Below are 18,139 nucleotides of genomic sequence, written 5' to 3'. Positions count from 1 at the left end.
CCCTGCCACCACCCTCGTTCCACCCAGTGTTAGTCTGGTCTCTGCGTCTGTGTCTGTGTCTGTGGCCGGGGGGCCTGAATGTGGCCGAGGTGACTCCTCAGGTCACCTGACTGTGGAAGGCCAGGGGGCTCTCTCCCCCTCTGGGAAGGACCCTACCTGGCAAGACCCCCAGAGTGCTGGGAGCCCCATGTTGTTTAGCCACCTCTGAAATGAGCAGTGCAGGCCGGGCGCAGTGGCTCATGCCTGTAATCCCAACACCGTGGGAGGCCGAGGCAGGTGAATCATCTGAGGTCAGAAATTCAAGACCAGCCTGGGCAGCATGGTCAAACCCCATCTCTACTAAAAACACGAAAATTAGCCGGGCGTGGTGGCGGGCGCCTGTAATCCCAGCTACTCGGGAGGCTGAGGCAGGAGAATCGCTTGAACCCGGGAAGCAGAGGTTGCAGTGAGCTACCAGGATCACGCCATTGCACTCCAGCCTGGGCGACAGAGAGAGACTCTGTCTCAAAAAAAGAAAAAAAAAAAGAAAAAGCAAAGGGGGCCTTCCAGCTCCACAGTTCTTTCTGATCTGGAGGGTCTAACCCAAGGACACGTAGAGACACGCGCTCTCAGGTCAGTCTGCTCCATCCGTTATCCCCCACCCAACTGCTGCCTCAGAGAAGAGCCAAGAGAAGGCCTGAGTGGGAACCCTGGGGAAGAATCAGTGTCCAACCCTACCTTTGCTACAAATGCTGTGTGACCTAGAGCAGTCTCCTGACCCTCTCTGGGCCTCCTTAGTGATGGACATACTGCCTGCTTCCCAGAACCTCGAGGTCAAAGAAGAATAGGCAGTGTTCTATGGGGGCAGAGTCTTTATCCATGACCTCCAGAGAGAATCCCCCCATCTATGGGTGCATGTCATTTCTGTGGGATAATCACAAACAAGACTGGAAAACTCAGTCTGGATGTTTGGATCCTTGGTGCCGTAGGCTCTGATTGAAGCTTGTGATTCAAACACATTTGCGGATATTCACTCATCTTCATTTACTCATGGTCGACAGGCACTTGGGTCCAGGCCTGTGATTCAAACATACTTAGATATGTTACACTAAGTTTTATTTACTTATGAGAATAAGGACTTTGATCCAGGCCTGTGATTACAAACATACGTGGAGAAACTTTTGCCTTATTTTTTATTTTTGGGCACTCAAGTTTTTATCAAGGCCTGTAATTTAAGACATACTCGGCTTCATTTACTTGTGAAAATGAGGGACTTGTTTCAGGCATGTGGTTTCAGATATCTTTGGGGAAATCTTGGCCTCGTTTTCATTTACTCATGGGCACAGTAGTGTTTGATCAAGGCCTGTGATTTCAGATATTCTTGAGAAGGTTCATTCATTTTTATATGTTCATTGGAAGTGAAGTCTTTGATTTGGGCCTGTGATTTCAAATGTATTGAGGGGAAATCAGTTCTATTTTCATCTACTCATGAACACCAAGACCTTGGATTTTTGCCTGTGATATTTAAATTTTAAATATGCCTGTGATTTGAAAAATTGCCGTCTTCTTTATATCTGTATTTACTCATGACCAACAAATTCTTTGATCCAGGCTTGGAGCATTTTAGCCTCAACTTTACTTGTGAGTATAAGAGGCTTTCAATCAGACCCCTGATTTCAAACACGTTTGAAAATTTAATCTAATCCTTGTGTACCTATGAGCATCATAGAATTGGGTCTAGGACCATAATTTTAAACACACTCGATGAAGTCCATTCAATTACTCATGAGCACCAGGATATTGACTTCAGGCCTGTGGTTTTAAATACAAGCAGGTAAATTCAGACTTTTACTTCGACGACTCAAAATACTTGGGGAAATTCTGACTTCTTTTCAATCAACTTCAGGCCAGAAGGCTTGGATCCAGATCCATGGCTTTGATTTCAAACATACTTGATACACACCAGCCTCAACGTTTTTTACTTTAGCTACTTCAGGGTATAACCTAATCCTGAAATTTCAAACACGCCTGAAGAAGTACAACCCTGTCTCCATTTACTTACAGGCGTTGAGGACTTTGAGGACTAGGATTCCAAACACAATTGAGGAACCCAGACCCATGTTCATTTACTCATGGGCACTTAATGAAACAGAGCAACCACCGGCTCCCTGAATTTTCACATGATTTGTGGTGGGCCCCCTTAGGTCCCTGGATCTATCAAATGATGGTTATGAGTTGTGAATGCCAACCCACTCTTTCCTTCTGGCCGGGAGAGCATCATTTAGTGCTTTCCCAACCACACTTTTCTCCAGCTTTGTAATTCAACTTGACAGTCATGAAGCGGCAGCCTCATGACCAGCTGCTTTTCCACTGCGAGTGGAGAATTTGCTGGGGAATCTGGTGTGTCCAGGCCCTGGTGGGGCTAGATGTGGGGGTGGAGGTCATACAAGGCCTGGCCGAGCTGGGGCTTCTCACCTCTTATCTGCCTCTCTGGCCCAGCCAGAACAGGAGACAGGCCGGACAACACTCTGGTGGGACAGCTTTCCCCTGCTCACTCCTGGGCCCCCCACTAACGGACCAAGCTTTCTCCCCTCTTCCCACAGGAGCCCTGCAGATTGAAAGCAGTGAGGAAACCGACCAGGGCAAATACGAGTGTGTGGCCACCAACAGCGCCGGTGTGCGCTACTCCTCACCTGCCAACCTCTACGTGCGAGGTAGGGAACGCCGTGTCCAGGTCGAAGGCAGGGACCCGCCCCGTCCCATCCCCCTCCCTCCTCGGGCTCACCGCCTCCGGGCTCCCCCGTCCCCTGCACACCCAAGCAGGAAGGCCCCTCCCCGGTCGCGGTGGGACCTTGGCCGAGGCGGCGTCCCTCTCTGGGCCTCAGTTTCCTTACGTGTAGAATGGGGGCAGCTTAAATTCCCTTCCTCGTGCCTTGCAACAGATGCCCCGTGGGCAGCAGGGCTCTGGGGAGGCAGTGATGGTGGGGTAGGAAGGCGTGGGGCAGGGTGAGGGGGTGAGTCTTGGGCCTACAGGGCCAGGGGAGCCTGCAGGCCTCTGCCCCACCCCTCCCCACCCGCCTGCCCACCCGAGTTGGCTTCTGTGGCGTGTCGTGCCTTCCCGTGCTGTGTGCTGGCTTTGCTTCTCCTAACTTTGTGGCCTCGTAGCTCCCCGCTTCACTGCCCCCCCAATCCAGGGCCCTCAATCTAGAAGTTGGGGAGGGGTCTTCGAGGCTGCCTGCCCCCCGCCCCCCACTGGCTGGTCCAGAGCCCGGTGCCTTCTGTCTCTTCCTAATGACTCTCGGAGAAGGACCGTCCAGGCCGTTGGGAGGCTGGGGCCACAGCGGGCACAGGCACCCGGGGGACTCGGTCGTTGCACCAAGCTGGGGCAGGCACGGCACCCAGCGAAGCTTGTTGCTCTTGGTTTCCAATTCCCACTCAGTCATGCCCAGCAGCGTGGGGGCCTCGCCCCAGCACCTCCCCACTCCCCGGCCCCAAGGAAGCTTCCTTCCTTGTGGGTCCCTTGGTGCTGCCTCAGAGGTGCCAGGGGGCTCCCTTGCCCCCAGATTCCTCCGTTGGCCTCCTCTTATCTCGTGTGTTGGCTCTTGGGTCTTTTCAGAAGTTGTAGTCTTCCTCCTCCTCCTCCTCCTCCTCCTCCCTTTTTCACCTCCTAGTAGCTGTTTCTGATCAGATTTGTGGTAGAAACAGCTTCTGCCAGGATGCCAGGGCCCCATTCAATCCCCAGGGCTGCCCCAGTTAGCGCTGTATAATTGACTCGATCACATCCTTCTCTGGGCCTCAGTTTCCCACATGCGAAGTGCCAAGCCCTAGTCATTCTCCATCCAGGAGGCCGTGTGGCTCATCCCCCGCCCACAGACCCTCACTCACCACCTTCGTCCTCACCATCCACAGCACCTGCTGGCCCTGAAGTGACTCATTGGTCCTGGACCTGGGGTTTTGCATTTTGTGTGTGAGGAGGAGGCCGCATGGAGGGGGAGGGGATGGGAATGTGGGTGTGTGGGCGGGTGGTGGGTAGGGGCACGTCTGATCCGCTGTCACGGCACCTCTGGTGAGTTGTAACGCGTTCGTGACTCCAACTGACTGGTCTTCACCTAACCTGCTTATTTCTCTGCCAACACCTGGGATGGGGGTTTGTAAATCCAGCAGGGCTCAAAAGAGTGTGGACAGCGGGTATGGGGCAGGGAGCCGGGTGGGGCCTTTAGTGAGGGTGCAAGAAGGGAGGGGGGCTTCTGTGTCCTCATCGCCCAGAGGTGGGGTCCCCAGCATGAGCCTCCATCCTCTTGGGGGCAGTCGAGGGGGTGAGGTTCCACTTCCCCATCTTTGCCTGGGTCTTAGATGCTCCAGAATCAAGTTTAGAAAAGAATGGAGAAAGGCAAATGTAGATCTTATATGTCAAGGGCAGAGTGGAAAAAAGACAAAAAGGTCATTGCTGTTCTTTTTATTTTTTAATTTTAATTTTTTTTTTTGGTTTAAAGAAAAAAAAAACAACAAACTATTGCAGCTTTTAGCCTTGGGAAGTCCTCTTTTTACTCTCTGTATCTCCCCTATTTTTTCTCTTCTTCCCATGTCATTGTGTTCCGCATCAAACCCCCTTTACATCCCTCAGAGCTTCGAGAAGGTTGGTGTGTTTTTTTCTTTTTTACTTTCTTTACCCACATTTTTACATTCTGAAAATGACACGCACACACACAAAACACATGTAGACACCACACGGACACACGCTGACACGCACACGAAAAAAATAGAAAAATGAACAACAATCTTAAAAGATGGAATATGAATCATAAGCACAAAGCAAACTAAACAAAAAAAAACCTCCAAGCAAGAGCAAAACCCAGAAAGACACGAAAATCTCAGCCGCGCCCAGCCCGGCCTAGGGCCGGCCGCACACATGCGATGCTTGCATTATGGTCGCCTCTGCATCCGTTGGTAATGTTGTTGCTAAGTTTTTTGCACTCCTCGTCGTCATGGTAACTTGGGCCTGATGCATGCTGGGAGAATGTAAAAATTTCTCTGCATGCTTCTCTTGTCGGTTTGGTTTGGTGAATTCCCAACACCTTCTGTTGGAGTGTTTCTCGTCTTCCGTTCCGTTTTTCTCTTTTGGTTTTCTTTTTTCCTTTTTATTTCTTTTTTCTTTTTTCTTTTTTTCTTTGGTTTTGTTTCGTTTTGGGGGGAAAAATCAAGTGGTTCTTTTTTCCCCTCCCATTCCCTTCACCTGGTCCTCTTCTCCCCCAAAGTGACTCGTCTTTGGTTCTGTCTTGTTTCTGTGCTCTTTGGTTTTGGTTTCTTGGGTTGAGCTGTTCTGTGGTTGTTCTCCAAACGCATTGTGATTTAAAAGCCAGTGTTCCTGTCCCAGCTATCATCCAGGAGGGCAGAAGGGATCCCACAGCTGGGATGCCAGGGCAGAAAGTGACCACTTAGGCACAAGGGCACAAGGGAGGTGGCACAGACAGAAGGCAGGAGGTCAGAACATGGGTGGGATATGTGGAGAGAGCAGCCCAAATTTCCTGACCTCACTGGCCAGCCCCTCTTTCCCCAGAGGTAGTAACTCAGCTCCCTGCCTCCAGGCAGCCATGTTGGAAGGAAGCTTAAGCAGGCGAAGTATTCCCATCCTTCTGCCTCGGAATGAGACTGCCTCCTGCGCTCCCAAATAAGCCCAAACCCAGGCATTTGAAGTACTGCTGAATGTGCACTAGCATTTTGAGTTCTTACTCATTTTAGTGACGTATCCAAATATGGATTGTGGTCAGTTTTAAATGAGGGGAGGGGGCAATAACAGCACCATCTTCACAGGACTGTGCATACTTGGTATGTAATCGGCACTCGAAATGGCAGCTGCTGTGATGACTGTATGCATTCTGACTGGGTACCAATCCAGAAGTGCCCATTAGGAGATGTAGCCTGGCAGACTTTGGAAGAAAGACTTGGCCAGTTGTCTGACCTGGAACACTATGCCTCTGCCTCCCAGGCAGCACTAGCTGCTTCCCCCATCCCCTCTCAGACCCTGAGCCCAGTCACAGGTGTCTTTTGTCCAGCAACACAGCATGGTCACTTTCTGAGTACCTGAGCATCAGAGCTGTGGAATTCTGGAAACAGCCCAGGGGAACCTTGGACACAGCCTCTCCCCTGCTCTCTCTGCCTCCCCAACTCTCCCTCTGCTTCTCTTTCTCTTTTTCAGCTCTCTTTCTCTCTGTGTGTCTCTCACTCTTGCAAATCTTCAGAGATGCACACCCCCCCCCATCTTCTGCTCCCCTCCCCAAGAAAAGGCATGCCCTTGAGAGTCTTACTCCAACCTCCGAATAAAAAACACCCCCCAATAAAATATCCATGTAGATTTTTAACCACCAACCCCAGCTGACTACCCAATTTAGACAATGTTGAGGACAGAAACCAGAGTTTGGAATCACCTTTTCCCCCTCTTGTCCCTCACCCACCTTCTCTAAACTTGCCAATTATTAAATCCTGGACCAAGTTGGCAAGAGGACTTTAGATGCAATAAGATCTCCTTGTTAACCCAGCATGAGAGCTGCCAGGCTGACCCTCAGAGCAGTGCCAAACGATGGGAGAAAGGGGGCTCCCAGCCTCTTCACCAAAGCTAGGTCCTGGTGCATTGGAACTGAGTGAACAGAGGGTCTCTGAAGATCACTTGGACTTTCTGGGCACTACAGCCCAGAAAGTGATGAGAGCATAGGCTCTGGACTCTGGCAGACCTGGATTCCAGTCTTGTCTGTGCCCCTCCCTGGCTATGTGACCTTGAACTAGTCACTTGACCACTTGGAGTCCCCACTTCCTCATCTGAACAGTAGAGATCATAAATGAACTTCGATCACAGGTTAGTTGGAAGGATTTCATTGAACTCAGTGCTTGTCAAGTGCTCTATGTAACAAGCATTGCCAGTAGGATTGTTGTAAATAAAGGATTCAAGCAAATGATCTGGGCAAGTCACTTCCCTTCTTCGTGGGTCTTAGTTTCCCTGTTATGTACTTCACATGTCCACTGTTTGAATAAGATGGCATATGGGAAACTTTAAAAAATAATTGTAGGGCAGAAGCTAATTCATTTGCTCAGACCTCATTTTTCACTAGTTCTTTCCTGAGCTCATCTCATGATCTCATTTTCTCCTGGCTCCAACCCCATCCCCATGAAATCAGCGGCCTCCCCAGAGCCATAGCTCTCATTTTCCCCACTGTCATTTCCTAGGAAGTTCTGTGGCCACAGAAAGGGACAACAAAGGCCTATGTTAAGTGCAAGGCTACCCTTGCAGATAAGTACCAGCCCACCAGAAGAGATGAGCTACCTGGCATGCTCTGAAAGCTACAAGTATTTACATTGTTGCCAGAGCAGCCCATCACAGGAATTAATTGCAAAAAGGGGGAAAAATGCAACCTCTAATCTTTTACTTATTTTTTAAACTGACAGATCTCCAGCTTTGGCTGACTCTGGGTGGAACAGGGGGTAAAATATTCAGACTTGACCTTCTCCTCCTAAAATTTATCTCTGGGATCCAAAGGGCTGAAGTCAAAATTGTGTCCATTTTTAAAAAATACAGCTGGCAGCTCCACTCCCAGCTGTAGTTGAATTCTCCCTCCTCTGGCTTTTGACAAGGTGGGAAGATGATCAGATTATATTCTGCCTGACTGTGAATGTTCTTTTCTGGTTCTTTAAAACTCTAAGCCTTTAGAGTATGAGTTAGTGGTTAAAGGTAGTGTCTTTACCACCTGGTCTAGCTACATAGCATTATTGAAACATGGTGCACAGGACCCATGTAAACGGTCCTCTGATGCCAGGGGAACTTGGAACAAGCTGGAGACATTAGGAGGAATTTTCTTCTTCTTTTTTTCTTTTCTTTTCTTTCTTTTTTTTTTTTTTGGAGACGGAGTTTCATTCTTGTTGCTCAGGCTGAGTGCAATGATGGGATCTCTGCTCACTGCAACCTCCGCCTCCTGGGTTCAAGTGATTCTCCTGCCTTAGCCTCCCAAGTAGCTGGGTTTACAGTTGCCCGCCACCACGCCTTTTTTTTTTTTTTTTTTTTTTTTTTTTTTTTAAGACAGAGTCTTACTCTGTCACCCAGGCTGGAGTACAGTGGCACGATTTCGGCTCACTGCGACCTCCGCCTTCTGGGTTCAAGTGATCCTCTTGCCTCAGCGTCCTGAGTAGCTGGAATTATAGGCGCCTGGCACCACACTTGGCTAATTTTTGTATTTTTAGTAGAGATGGGTTTCACCATGTTGGCCAGGCTGGTCTCAAACTCCTGACCTCAGGTGATTCACGCACCTCAGCCTCCCAAAGTGCTGGGATTACAGGCGTGAGCCACCACGCTGGCCAGTTGGGGAATGTTCTACCTTGAAGGGACTGAGGATATCTTCAAGGTTTTGGAAGAGACCAATGGGACTGGCATAATTTAACGCAGAGTCTCAAGTGCTGAGCTAAGAAACCAGTTCCTGATGTGTGACACCAGCCAGGCCTAGACTGTCCGATTTCCAGGTCCTCTTTTTCAATATTTGTGACCCATCTCCAGGCTTTTTCAGATCAATCCATAGTATACAAATTTGTGGGGAAAAATTGTTTTTTAAATTAAATTTCCAATACCCAAGCCCTAAAATTGATGGATGTGAACCCCAGGTGTTCCCTTTACCTCCTGGCCCCCCAAAACAGGGACAGACACAGATATTGGGCTGGAACACCCCTCACCTCCTGTATCCCCAGAAAGGCTCGCATTGGGGTGTGTGGGCCAGCTCCCCAGTTCGTGCTTACTATACCTGGCCACGCCTCCCTACCCATGGCCGCTGGCTTGATCCTAGGGGCAGGCAGTGTTAGATCAGGACCCAGACCTTCTCATCCCACCCTCATCACATGGGGGAGAGGGGACTCCAAGGGTGGGAAGGTAGGCTTCCCTCCATTTGGGCAGGGCGGGCGGCGAGGAGGGGGTCATTCTGCAGGAACACTGAGCTCTGAACACCTCTCGCCTGCTGCCTGCCTCACACCCTCTGCATTCGCTGTTTCCTCTGTTGGGGGAGGGGGTTTGTGAGGGGAATATTAGATTACACCTTGTCATTTGGAAAGCCCTGTGTCTCCGGCGGCCGCAGCGAGGTGGGGGGTGGTGAGGGAAGTCCATGGATTGGCCAGAACTGGGGGAAAAACAAAAAGACACGAGAGACAGAGAGAGCGGGCACCAAAAAAACAAAAACAAAACAAAATGTAAAAAGTATCTAGAGCGCATCCAAACGTCCAGCTCAAAATACCAACAACTTGCCAAGGCCGCTGGTCAGCCCGTGGGCCACGGTGCCAGCCAGGTCCCTCCGGGCCTTGCACGCTACCTCAATGGCGGAGGGAGCTGGCGGTGGGAGCGGGGAGGCGGGAGGGAGGGAAGGAGGCACAGCCAAATGATGGAGAAGGGTAGCAGAAAATACGCAGGTGGGCTGAGGGGCGGTGCCCACCCTCCTTGGGCCACAGGCTGGAGTTCAAAGGAGAGGACAAGAAGTGGGCTATGGAATTAGGAATGTTTCCAACCCCTCCCTTCCCCCCCGACAGGTGTAATCTAAGCTTAAATAAACCCCCCGGAGGCTGCACAATTTCTTGGCATCTCTCCCCTGCCCTCTCCATCCGCATATTCATTTTGGAGTTTGGAGAAGTATCTAGAACCTTCTCCCACCCCAAAATGCCCAGCAGAGCCCCCCACCCCGTCCCCGCACCCCTTGGAGCTGCGGCTTGCTGAATCGTTGAGATGTCTGACACTGTCGGGGTTCCTTACCTAGTGCTTCAACCAGATCACCTCACTTTTGAGTTTCCTTCCCCCGCCCTTTACCCTCACCCCCCACTCCCAACTCCCTTTTTTGGTTTTTGTGTTTCTGCCTCTTCCTGCCTGGGGGAGGGGTCGTCTCCTGGTTGCTTTGACGGTTTTTGAGTTGTTTTTCCATGTGAATCGGGGTTTGAAGCGACCACCCCCCCCCACAACCTGCCACCCCCCCACCCCACCGCCCACCCTCCCGTCCCCCTCGCCCAAGCGGGTCCCCCCCGCTGGGACCCCCCGGCTACTCGGTGACGAGAAGAGCTGGAAACCAGAGCCAGCTGGAGCGTGCTGAGGACCAAGGCTGGTGTGGTCCCCTTATAACCTGCCTGGACCCTCCATTCAGGTCGGTAATTGGGGGCGGGGGTCCCGCGGGGCCTCTCCATCCTGCGGGGCCTCTCCGTCCCGTGGGCTCCGTGCCCACCTTACTTTCTAACCTGCACCTCAAGCTTGCAGCCGGGGGTGGAAAGATGACGTGGGTGGGTGCCAGCACCAAACCGGGCAGAACACAGCATCAGTCGCCCGCCCTTGCCAGCTGGGAGGATGCCCAGAGGCCTTACCAGGCCCCCAGGGAGTGGGAGATCTGAGCCACCTAGTGCCAATGGGCATGATCCTCCCTTAAACTCGTGGCAAACCAGCCCTCTTCCTAGAGCGCACCCTTTGAAACAAATAAGGTGGGTGAGAAAGCAAGTGGGCAATTTTCTTAGGTGTCAGAGAAGCCATGATAATTTGTTGGCAGGTCCATTTAACTGATGGTTGCTGGCCATGTTGGGGATTGTGAGCCCTAAAATTACTGCTGTTGATAAATGCCCTCCCACATGTAACTGATTTATAGTTAACCTTATATATAGTTATATAATAACTATATAAATATAGTGAACTCTATAGTTAACTGATTTATAGTACTGCAAGTCTTCTACATATTTAACGGGTATCCCCTTGTCTCTACTTCTAAAAAAAAGTTAGAAGTACCTTGCAAATTATGACATCCCTACGGGGAGATATTTTAAGATTGGATCAAACAGGAACGGGGTCTTTTGGATAAGATGTCGACCCTTATAGAAGAGATAAATTGGCCCGGCACTTAACCTTTAGATCCTAAATCTAGATCTTACTCCCTTTGATGTTCCAACAATTCCTTTGAGTATGAGCCTTTTGCTGATGGCTTCTGGACATTTATTATGATGGCTACTGGATGTTATTCAACCAGTGGCTACTGGCCGGTACCTGGAGTTTGATATAGGCGATGGGTACTTTTTTCCTCTTTGGTGTCCGCAGTGGGTCAGGACACACAAGTTTGAAAGAGCCAGATGCCAAGAATTGATACTTGGCTGTAATCCTCGTTACTCACCATGGTGAGAAAAGCCTTGTTTTCTCTGAGAGGCAGGAACCAGGCTCGCCTGGCTTTGAGTTCTGGCTACACTACTTCCTTTCTGTGAGTTCCATCTAGTCTTGTCACCTCTCTGAGTCTCTGTTGCCTCATCTGCAAAATGAGCATAAGGATGTTTGCCTCTTAAAATTGTTAGAAGGAAGAAAGTAAGATGGGGATTCAGTAGAAATTCTTACTGTTCCCATTTCCTTTATTTATTTATTTGTTTGTTTATTTATTTATTTATTTGGAGATGGAGTCCTGCTCTGTCACCCGGGCTGGAGTGCACTGACGCGATCTCGGCTCACTGCAACCTTTGCCTCCCGGGCTCAAGCAATTCTCCTGCCTCAGCTTCCAGAGTAGCTGGGACTACAGGCACCCACCACCATGCCCGGCTAATTTTTGTATTTTTAGTAGAGATGAGATTTTGCCATGTTGGCCAGGCTGGTCTCCAACTCTTGATCTCAGGAGATCCGCCCGCCTCGGCCTCCCAAAGTGCTGACATTACAGGCATGAGCCACCACGCCTGGCCTCCATTTCCTTTTTATAATTCGTCCCTGAACTCCTTTAAGGTAGAGAGAAGCTGTTTGATCGTGCCAGGACCTGGGAGGCTGAAAGGTAACTTCACCAGCTCCATGCCTGGATTTAGCACCTGCTGTGCCAGGCACTGCCCCAGTCAGGTTAATGCCTTTCTCGTCAGGATACCCAATTCCCTCCATTTTACAGATGAGGAAACTGGGACTCCAGGAGGACGGGGGATCTTCCCAAGGCCACCTGGGCTCATTCAGCTACATCAGCTCCTCCACCTCTACCTGGAGAGGTTTACTATGGGATTCTGAGACCCTGAGGAGTTCACCTTGCTATGTGATTTCAGCTCTGGGACCTCCAACTCGCTCAGCCCTAAGAGGGGCAGGGTGCCGTTGAGAAGTGGGCTGAGAGGGGCTTTAGAGAGAGAGACTTGAGTCGGGCTGGGTTGGTTTGTTCCGAAGGGTTTTTGTCCATGAGGCTCCCACCCCTGTGGCCACCCCAAACCCTTGGCCAAGGCTCTTGGGTGCTGGGTGGGGAGGCCGGATCCTGTGTTCTGCCAGGGGGAGGGTGTCTCCCTGGGGAAGCCACAGTCCTCCTCCTTTCAGACCCCGATTTTCAGCCCCACACCCATTCCATGATTTTTTTTTTTCTTCTTCTTGCTTTTGGGTGTTGTGTTTTGTTTCAGAGGGAGTTTTTTTGTTTGTTTGTTTTTTAGATTCTCTCCTCTTTTTTTTTTTTTAATTGCTTTTGCTTTGTTATTTCATTTGTTCTTCCTGGTTTTGTTTTGGACGTCGATGCCGTTTTTTTTCTGTCCTTGAATAATTAGCTCCCCCCACGCTCATTTCTCCATTGTGTTCCGTTTCCATGACAACTCAGCCTCGGCATCTTACCTGTGCCTCGCTGTGGGTGCCGGCGGCTGGCCTGGACCGCGTCCGCCGGCTGGCCGGACCCCATTCTCCCCCCACACCCCCACCCTCCACCCAGCCCTACCAGAAAGCCACCTGCCCCCCCCATCTCACGGCACCTCGCCCCTCACCTCCACTCTGTGTGCATGGCCCTTCTGTCTCCCCCTGCCCCGACTCCTCCCCGGGAGCAGTACCCTCCACTCCCTCCATCCTGTCTCCAGCGCGACTCTGGACTTTTCGCGGGGCTTCTTTTTCCGAAGGGCTGCCAGCTTCCAGACCCCACTCCCACGCCTGTCAACGTCCCCCCTTCTCTTTGCCTCCCGCCCAGATTCAGGAAGGCAGGGGTTGGGATTTCCAGCTAGGAACCGAGGCTGGAAGGGAGGGAGTTGGGGCTGCCTCCCTTTATCCCCTTGAACCCCCTCCTCAGCATCGTAGACCAGACCCCCTGAGACCACCCCCCGAGGCTGCATCCCCCCAGTCCTGTATGAAAATCAGAGGCAGGTGTTGATGGGGATCCTAACTGAGCCTCCAGTCGGTCATCTGTGCAGTTGAAACAAGACTCCTTCACCCACCCAAAGCTGGGGACGCACCCATGTGTCTTCTTTAGGACCTGAGACTGTCACCCAGGGACAACCCCTTTTCCCGCTAGAAGGATTTATTAGGTTCACCCGAGTCCTTCCCACAGCAGTTAAACAGCCCCTCTGGGCCAGCAATGCTCTTTGCAAGTTCAGGTGCCCGCTAGCCTCCTCCCCTTCCCGCTGCCCCGGAACCCATCTGACTTCCGAAAACGGAGCCCCCGAAATGCATCCTGCTGCCTTCATGGTCTCTGAGAGAAGGCTGCATCCACTTCCCCGCTAAGAAACGCACAGAACATGTCCCTGTTCTCTCAACGTTCAAGTTCATTCCCTTGTTTATTATTAATTATTATTATTATGAATATCCTATTTATTATTCTGCCAGGGCTGTGATGTGACAATGTGGCATGTCACATTGGATCACATCTGCTAGAATTAATATGCAGCATTGAAGTGGGCCCCCCCTTTCTTTCTTTCTTTCTCTGCCCCTCCCGCTCTCTGTCCCTGTTTTCTCCTCTTCTCTCTTTCTCCCCATTCATTCGTCTCCTCTCTCTGGTGTCACGTAAGTGTGCACTAGAGATCCCCAAGATCCAGATCCCCCTGCAGTTCCTCCCTCCTTTCTCTGTCTTTCTCCCTCTCTTTCTCTCTCTCTCTCTCTCTCAATCTATTTTGCATGATGTTTGTGACTCAGAGCTGCATCTATTGATGGAAACTTGTCAGATCTGACAGAAGCTTTTAGAAGGGTTTCTATACCCAAAAACCACAAAAATTTCATTAGAGTTTCTCATCTTTTCCTGGAGGGCCCGGTGGGAGGGGGGTAAGTGGGCAATGCCCCGAGTCACCGGGAAGTGGGGGGTTGAGAATCTCAGGCTCCTACTGTCTCCTGGTCTCTCAACAACTGTCTTGTGACCACCACATCCCGAGAACCAGGGAGGGTTAGAAGTTGCCCCGTCTCCTAACCCACCCACATCCTGACACTCGCAGCCAGGATCTTCCAGCGCTCCCCGAAGGAGATGCCCCCATTCAGGAGTGATCGGAGGGGCTGCCCCCTGAAGCCACCTCTGTCTGCAAAGATGAGAAACCGCTGATAAATTTTTGTGTTCGTATCTGTGCTGTGACCAGCCACCCTGGTCTATGAAACCCTGTTGCTATGAGATAATGCTTCATGTCTATTATATATTGATATATCTCTCTATATATTGTTTGTGAAGTACCTTCCTTTGAAGTTTTGGTTTCTTTGTGTTGGAATTTGGTTTTTTAATTTGGTTCTTTTGTTTTGTTTTCATTTGGGGGGAAAAAAATCAACAGAGGGAAAAGAACCAGCCCCGTTTATATTTAAATGGTTTTCCACTTTTTTTTCCTTTTTTTCTTTCTTTCCTTCTTTCTTTCTTCTTTCCTGCTTTTCTTTCTTTTCTCCTCCTCATCTTGTCTTCCCCTCCCACCCCCACCCCACCTCACACCTCCCTCCCGTCGCCGCTGCCGCCCCCTCCCCAGTCCGCCGCGTGGCCCCGCGCTTCTCCATCCTGCCCGTGAGCCACGAGATCATGCCAGGGGGCAACGTGAACATCACCTGTGTGGCCGTGGGCTCGCCCATGCCGTACGTGAAGTGGATGCAGGGGGCTGAGGATCTGACGCCCGAGGATGACATGCCCGTAGGCCGGAACGTGCTGGAACTCACAGACGTCAAGGACTCGGCCAACTACACCTGCGTGGCCATGTCCAGCCTGGGCGTCATCGAGGCGGTTGCTCAGATCACGGTGAAATGTGAGCAGGGCCCATGGGGCTTCTAGGTGGAGGGGCAGGCTGGAGTTGATCCCTGACTTCAGGCACAGGTGGGAGGCAGCGTGGGAGCACCTCCGAGTTACCTTTTTGGCTTCAGTCATTCATGGCTAGGAAGGGAACGGTTGTTCTTTGAACAGGTATTTATTGGTTATACATGATCCTGGCCGGGGGCAGTGACTCACGCCTATAATCCCAGCACTTTGGGAGGCCGAGCCGGGCAGATCACGTGAGGTCAGGAGTTCGAGATCAGCCTAGCCGACATGGTGAAACCGTGTCTACTAAAAATACAAAAAAAAAAAAAAAAAAAAAAAAAAATTACCTGGGCATGGTGGCAGACATCTGTAATTCCAGTTACTGGGGAAGCTGAGGCAGGAGAATCACTTGAACCCAGGAGGTGGAGGTTGCAGTGAGCTGAGATCCAGGCAACCTTTGACGGAGCCTTGCTCTGTCAAAAAAAAAAAGAAAAGAAAAGAAAGAAAATGGGTACTAGGTGGCCCCTGGGCCATAATTTGCCACATAGGTGATGACAGGGTTCATGAGGCCCATGGTTACTGCTGGGCAAATCAAGGTTCAGAGAAGGCAATTGAATGGTGAAAGTCACACAGCCTTTAAGGTCCTCAACCAATGTGCCCAACACATGACACAGCTGCCTCCTGCCCACAGCTCTTCCCAAAGCTCCCGGGACTCCCGTGGTGACCGAAAACACAGCCACCAGCATCACCATCACGTGGGACTCGGGCAACCCAGACCCTGTATCCTATTACGTCATCGAATATAAATCCAAGAGCCAGGACGGGCCATATCAGATTAAAGAGGACATTACCACCACACGCTACAGCATTGGCGGCCTGAGCCCCAACTCGGAGTACGAGATCTGGGTGTCGGCCGTCAACTCCATCGGCCAGGGACCCCCCAGCGAGTCCGTGGTCACCCGCACGGGCGAGCAGGCCCCGGCCAGCGCGCCGCGAAACGTGCAAGCCCGGATGCTCAGCGCCACTACCATGATTGTGCAGTGGGAGGAGCCGGTGGAGCCCAACGGGCTGATCCGTGGCTACCGTGTGTACTACACCATGGAGCCGGAGCACCCCGTGGGCAACTGGCAGAAGCACAACGTGGACGACAGCCTGCTGACCACCGTGGGCAGCTTGCTGGAGGACGAGACCTACACCGTACGGGTGCTCGCCTTCACCTCCGTCGGTGACGGGCCCCTCTCGGACCCCATCCAGGTCAAGACGCAGCAGGGAGGTGAGGCGTGGGGTTGGCAGGACTCGGGGCCCCGGCCGTGCGGCTTGACTCTTTGCATGCTCCCTGGAAGCCGCAGAGTGGTTTGTGGGTTCCGCACGGTGCTTTCAGATATTTTCATGTTAGCATTTAGGCCGGGTGCGGTGGCGCACGCCTGTAATCTCAGCACTTTGGGAGGCCGAGGCGGGCGGATCACCTGAGGTCAGGAGTTCAAGACCAGCCTGGCCAACATGGTGAAACCCCGTCTCTCCTAAAAATATAAAAATTAGCCAGGCGTGGTGACCCGTGCTTGTAATCCCCGCTACTTGGGAGGCTGAGGCAGGAGAATCGCTTGAACCCTGGAGGCGGAGGTTGCAGGGAGCCGAGATCACACCAGTGCACTCCAGCCTGGGCGAGAGAATGAGACTCCCATCTCAAAAAAAAAAAAATTTTTTTTTTTAATGTACATATATATACACATTTATTTTTTTTCTTTCCATGTTAGCATTTAAAATCAGGGAGCTAGGCCAGGCGCGGTAGCTCACACCTGTAACTTCAGCATTTTGGGAGGCAGAGGCAAGCAGATTACCTGAGGTCAGGAGTTCGAGGTGGGCGGATCACCTGAGGTCAGGAGTTCAAGACCAGCCTGGCCAACATGGTGAAACCCCATTTCTGTTAATAATACAAAAAAAAAAAATTAGTTGGGCATGGTGGCGGGCGCCTGTAATCCCAGCTTCTCTGGAGGCTAAGGCGGGAAAATCACTTGAACCTGGGAGGTGGAGTTTTCTATGAGCCAAGATCATGCCATTGCATCCAGCCTGGGCGACGAATGAAATGCTGTCTCAAAAACATAAAAAAATTTAAAAAATTAAAAAAAACAAAATCAGAGAGCTAGCCAGGCTTAGTGGCATGTGCCTGTAGTCCCAGCTACTCAAGAGGCAGAGGCAGGAGGATGGCTTGAGCCCGGCAGTTTGAGTCCAGCCTGGATAATATAGCAAGACCCTATTTCTTAAGAAACATATGTAGGGCCAGGTATAGTGGCTCATGTCTGTAATCCCAGCACTTTGGGAGGCCAAGATAGGAGAATTTCTTGAGGCCAGGAGTTCAAGACCAGCCTCGGCAATGTAGCCAGACCCCATCTCTACAAAAAAAAAAAAAAAAAAAATTAAAAATTAGCTAGGCATGGTGGTGCACACCTGTAGTCCCAGCTACTCAAGAGACTGAGATGGGAGGATCACTTGAGCCCAGGAGTTCAAGGTTACAGTAAGCTATGATAGCACCACTATCATACAAGACTTTGTCTCTAAAACAAAAACAAACATTAAAATAAAATTGGAGAGGGCTGGGTGTGATGGCTTATGGCTGTGATCCCAGCACTTTGGGAGGCTGAGGCAGGTGGATCACCTGAGGTCAGGGGTTTGAGAACAGCCTAGCCAACATGACGAAACCTCATCTCTACTAAAAAAATAAATAAATACAAAAATTAGCCAGTCATGGTGGCACACGCCTGTAGTTCCAGATACTCAGGAGACTGAGGCAGGAGAATCGCTTGAACTCGGGAGGCGGAGGTTGCAGTGAGCCGAAATATCGCCACTGCCCTCCAGCCTGGGCGACAGAGCGAGACCCTGTCTCAAAAAATAATAATAAAATCGGAGAGTTATCTTAGCCAAATTTTTGACTCCCCTTAAAAAAACCTGATTTGACAAGCCCAGAGGGCTATGATCAAACACACAGGTAGATTCCAGTGACTGTGTGGGAGACAAGGAGGGCTTATGTGCTTCCTTCTCTCTTCTCTGTTAACTCCCTGCCCCTGTTGGCATTTGAGTTTGAGAGCCCCCCTCGTCTGCCGTTCTCATTAGAGGGACCTATGCCACTGCTTCTGAAATAATAAATGAAAACTGCTGGCTCAGTATGGTGGCTCACACCTGTAATCCCAGCACTTTGGGAGGCCAAGGCGGGCAGATCACGAGGTCAG

The 18,139-nt window shown here is 51.0% G+C and overlaps 1 protein-coding gene across 1 annotated transcript in view; it reads left to right on the top strand.

Moving 5' to 3' along the window:
• Positions 1-18,139, top strand: part of LOC105485026 (protein tyrosine phosphatase receptor type S) — a 139,838-nt gene that overhangs the window by 84,508 nt on the left and 37,191 nt on the right. The window contains exons 6-8 of the mRNA XM_071085993.1: positions 2,583-2,693; positions 14,656-14,925; positions 15,607-16,188. Coding sequence (XP_070942094.1) covers positions 2,583-2,693; positions 14,656-14,925; positions 15,607-16,188 — 963 coding nt within the window. The remainder of the gene's footprint in view (positions 1-2,582; positions 2,694-14,655; positions 14,926-15,606; positions 16,189-18,139) is intronic.

Source organism: Macaca nemestrina, chromosome 20 (genome assembly GCF_043159975.1).
Source record: "Macaca nemestrina isolate mMacNem1 chromosome 20, mMacNem.hap1, whole genome shotgun sequence".
NCBI lineage: Eukaryota > Metazoa > Chordata > Mammalia > Primates > Cercopithecidae > Macaca > Macaca nemestrina.
This window is presented reverse-complemented; position numbering and strand designations above follow the sequence as displayed.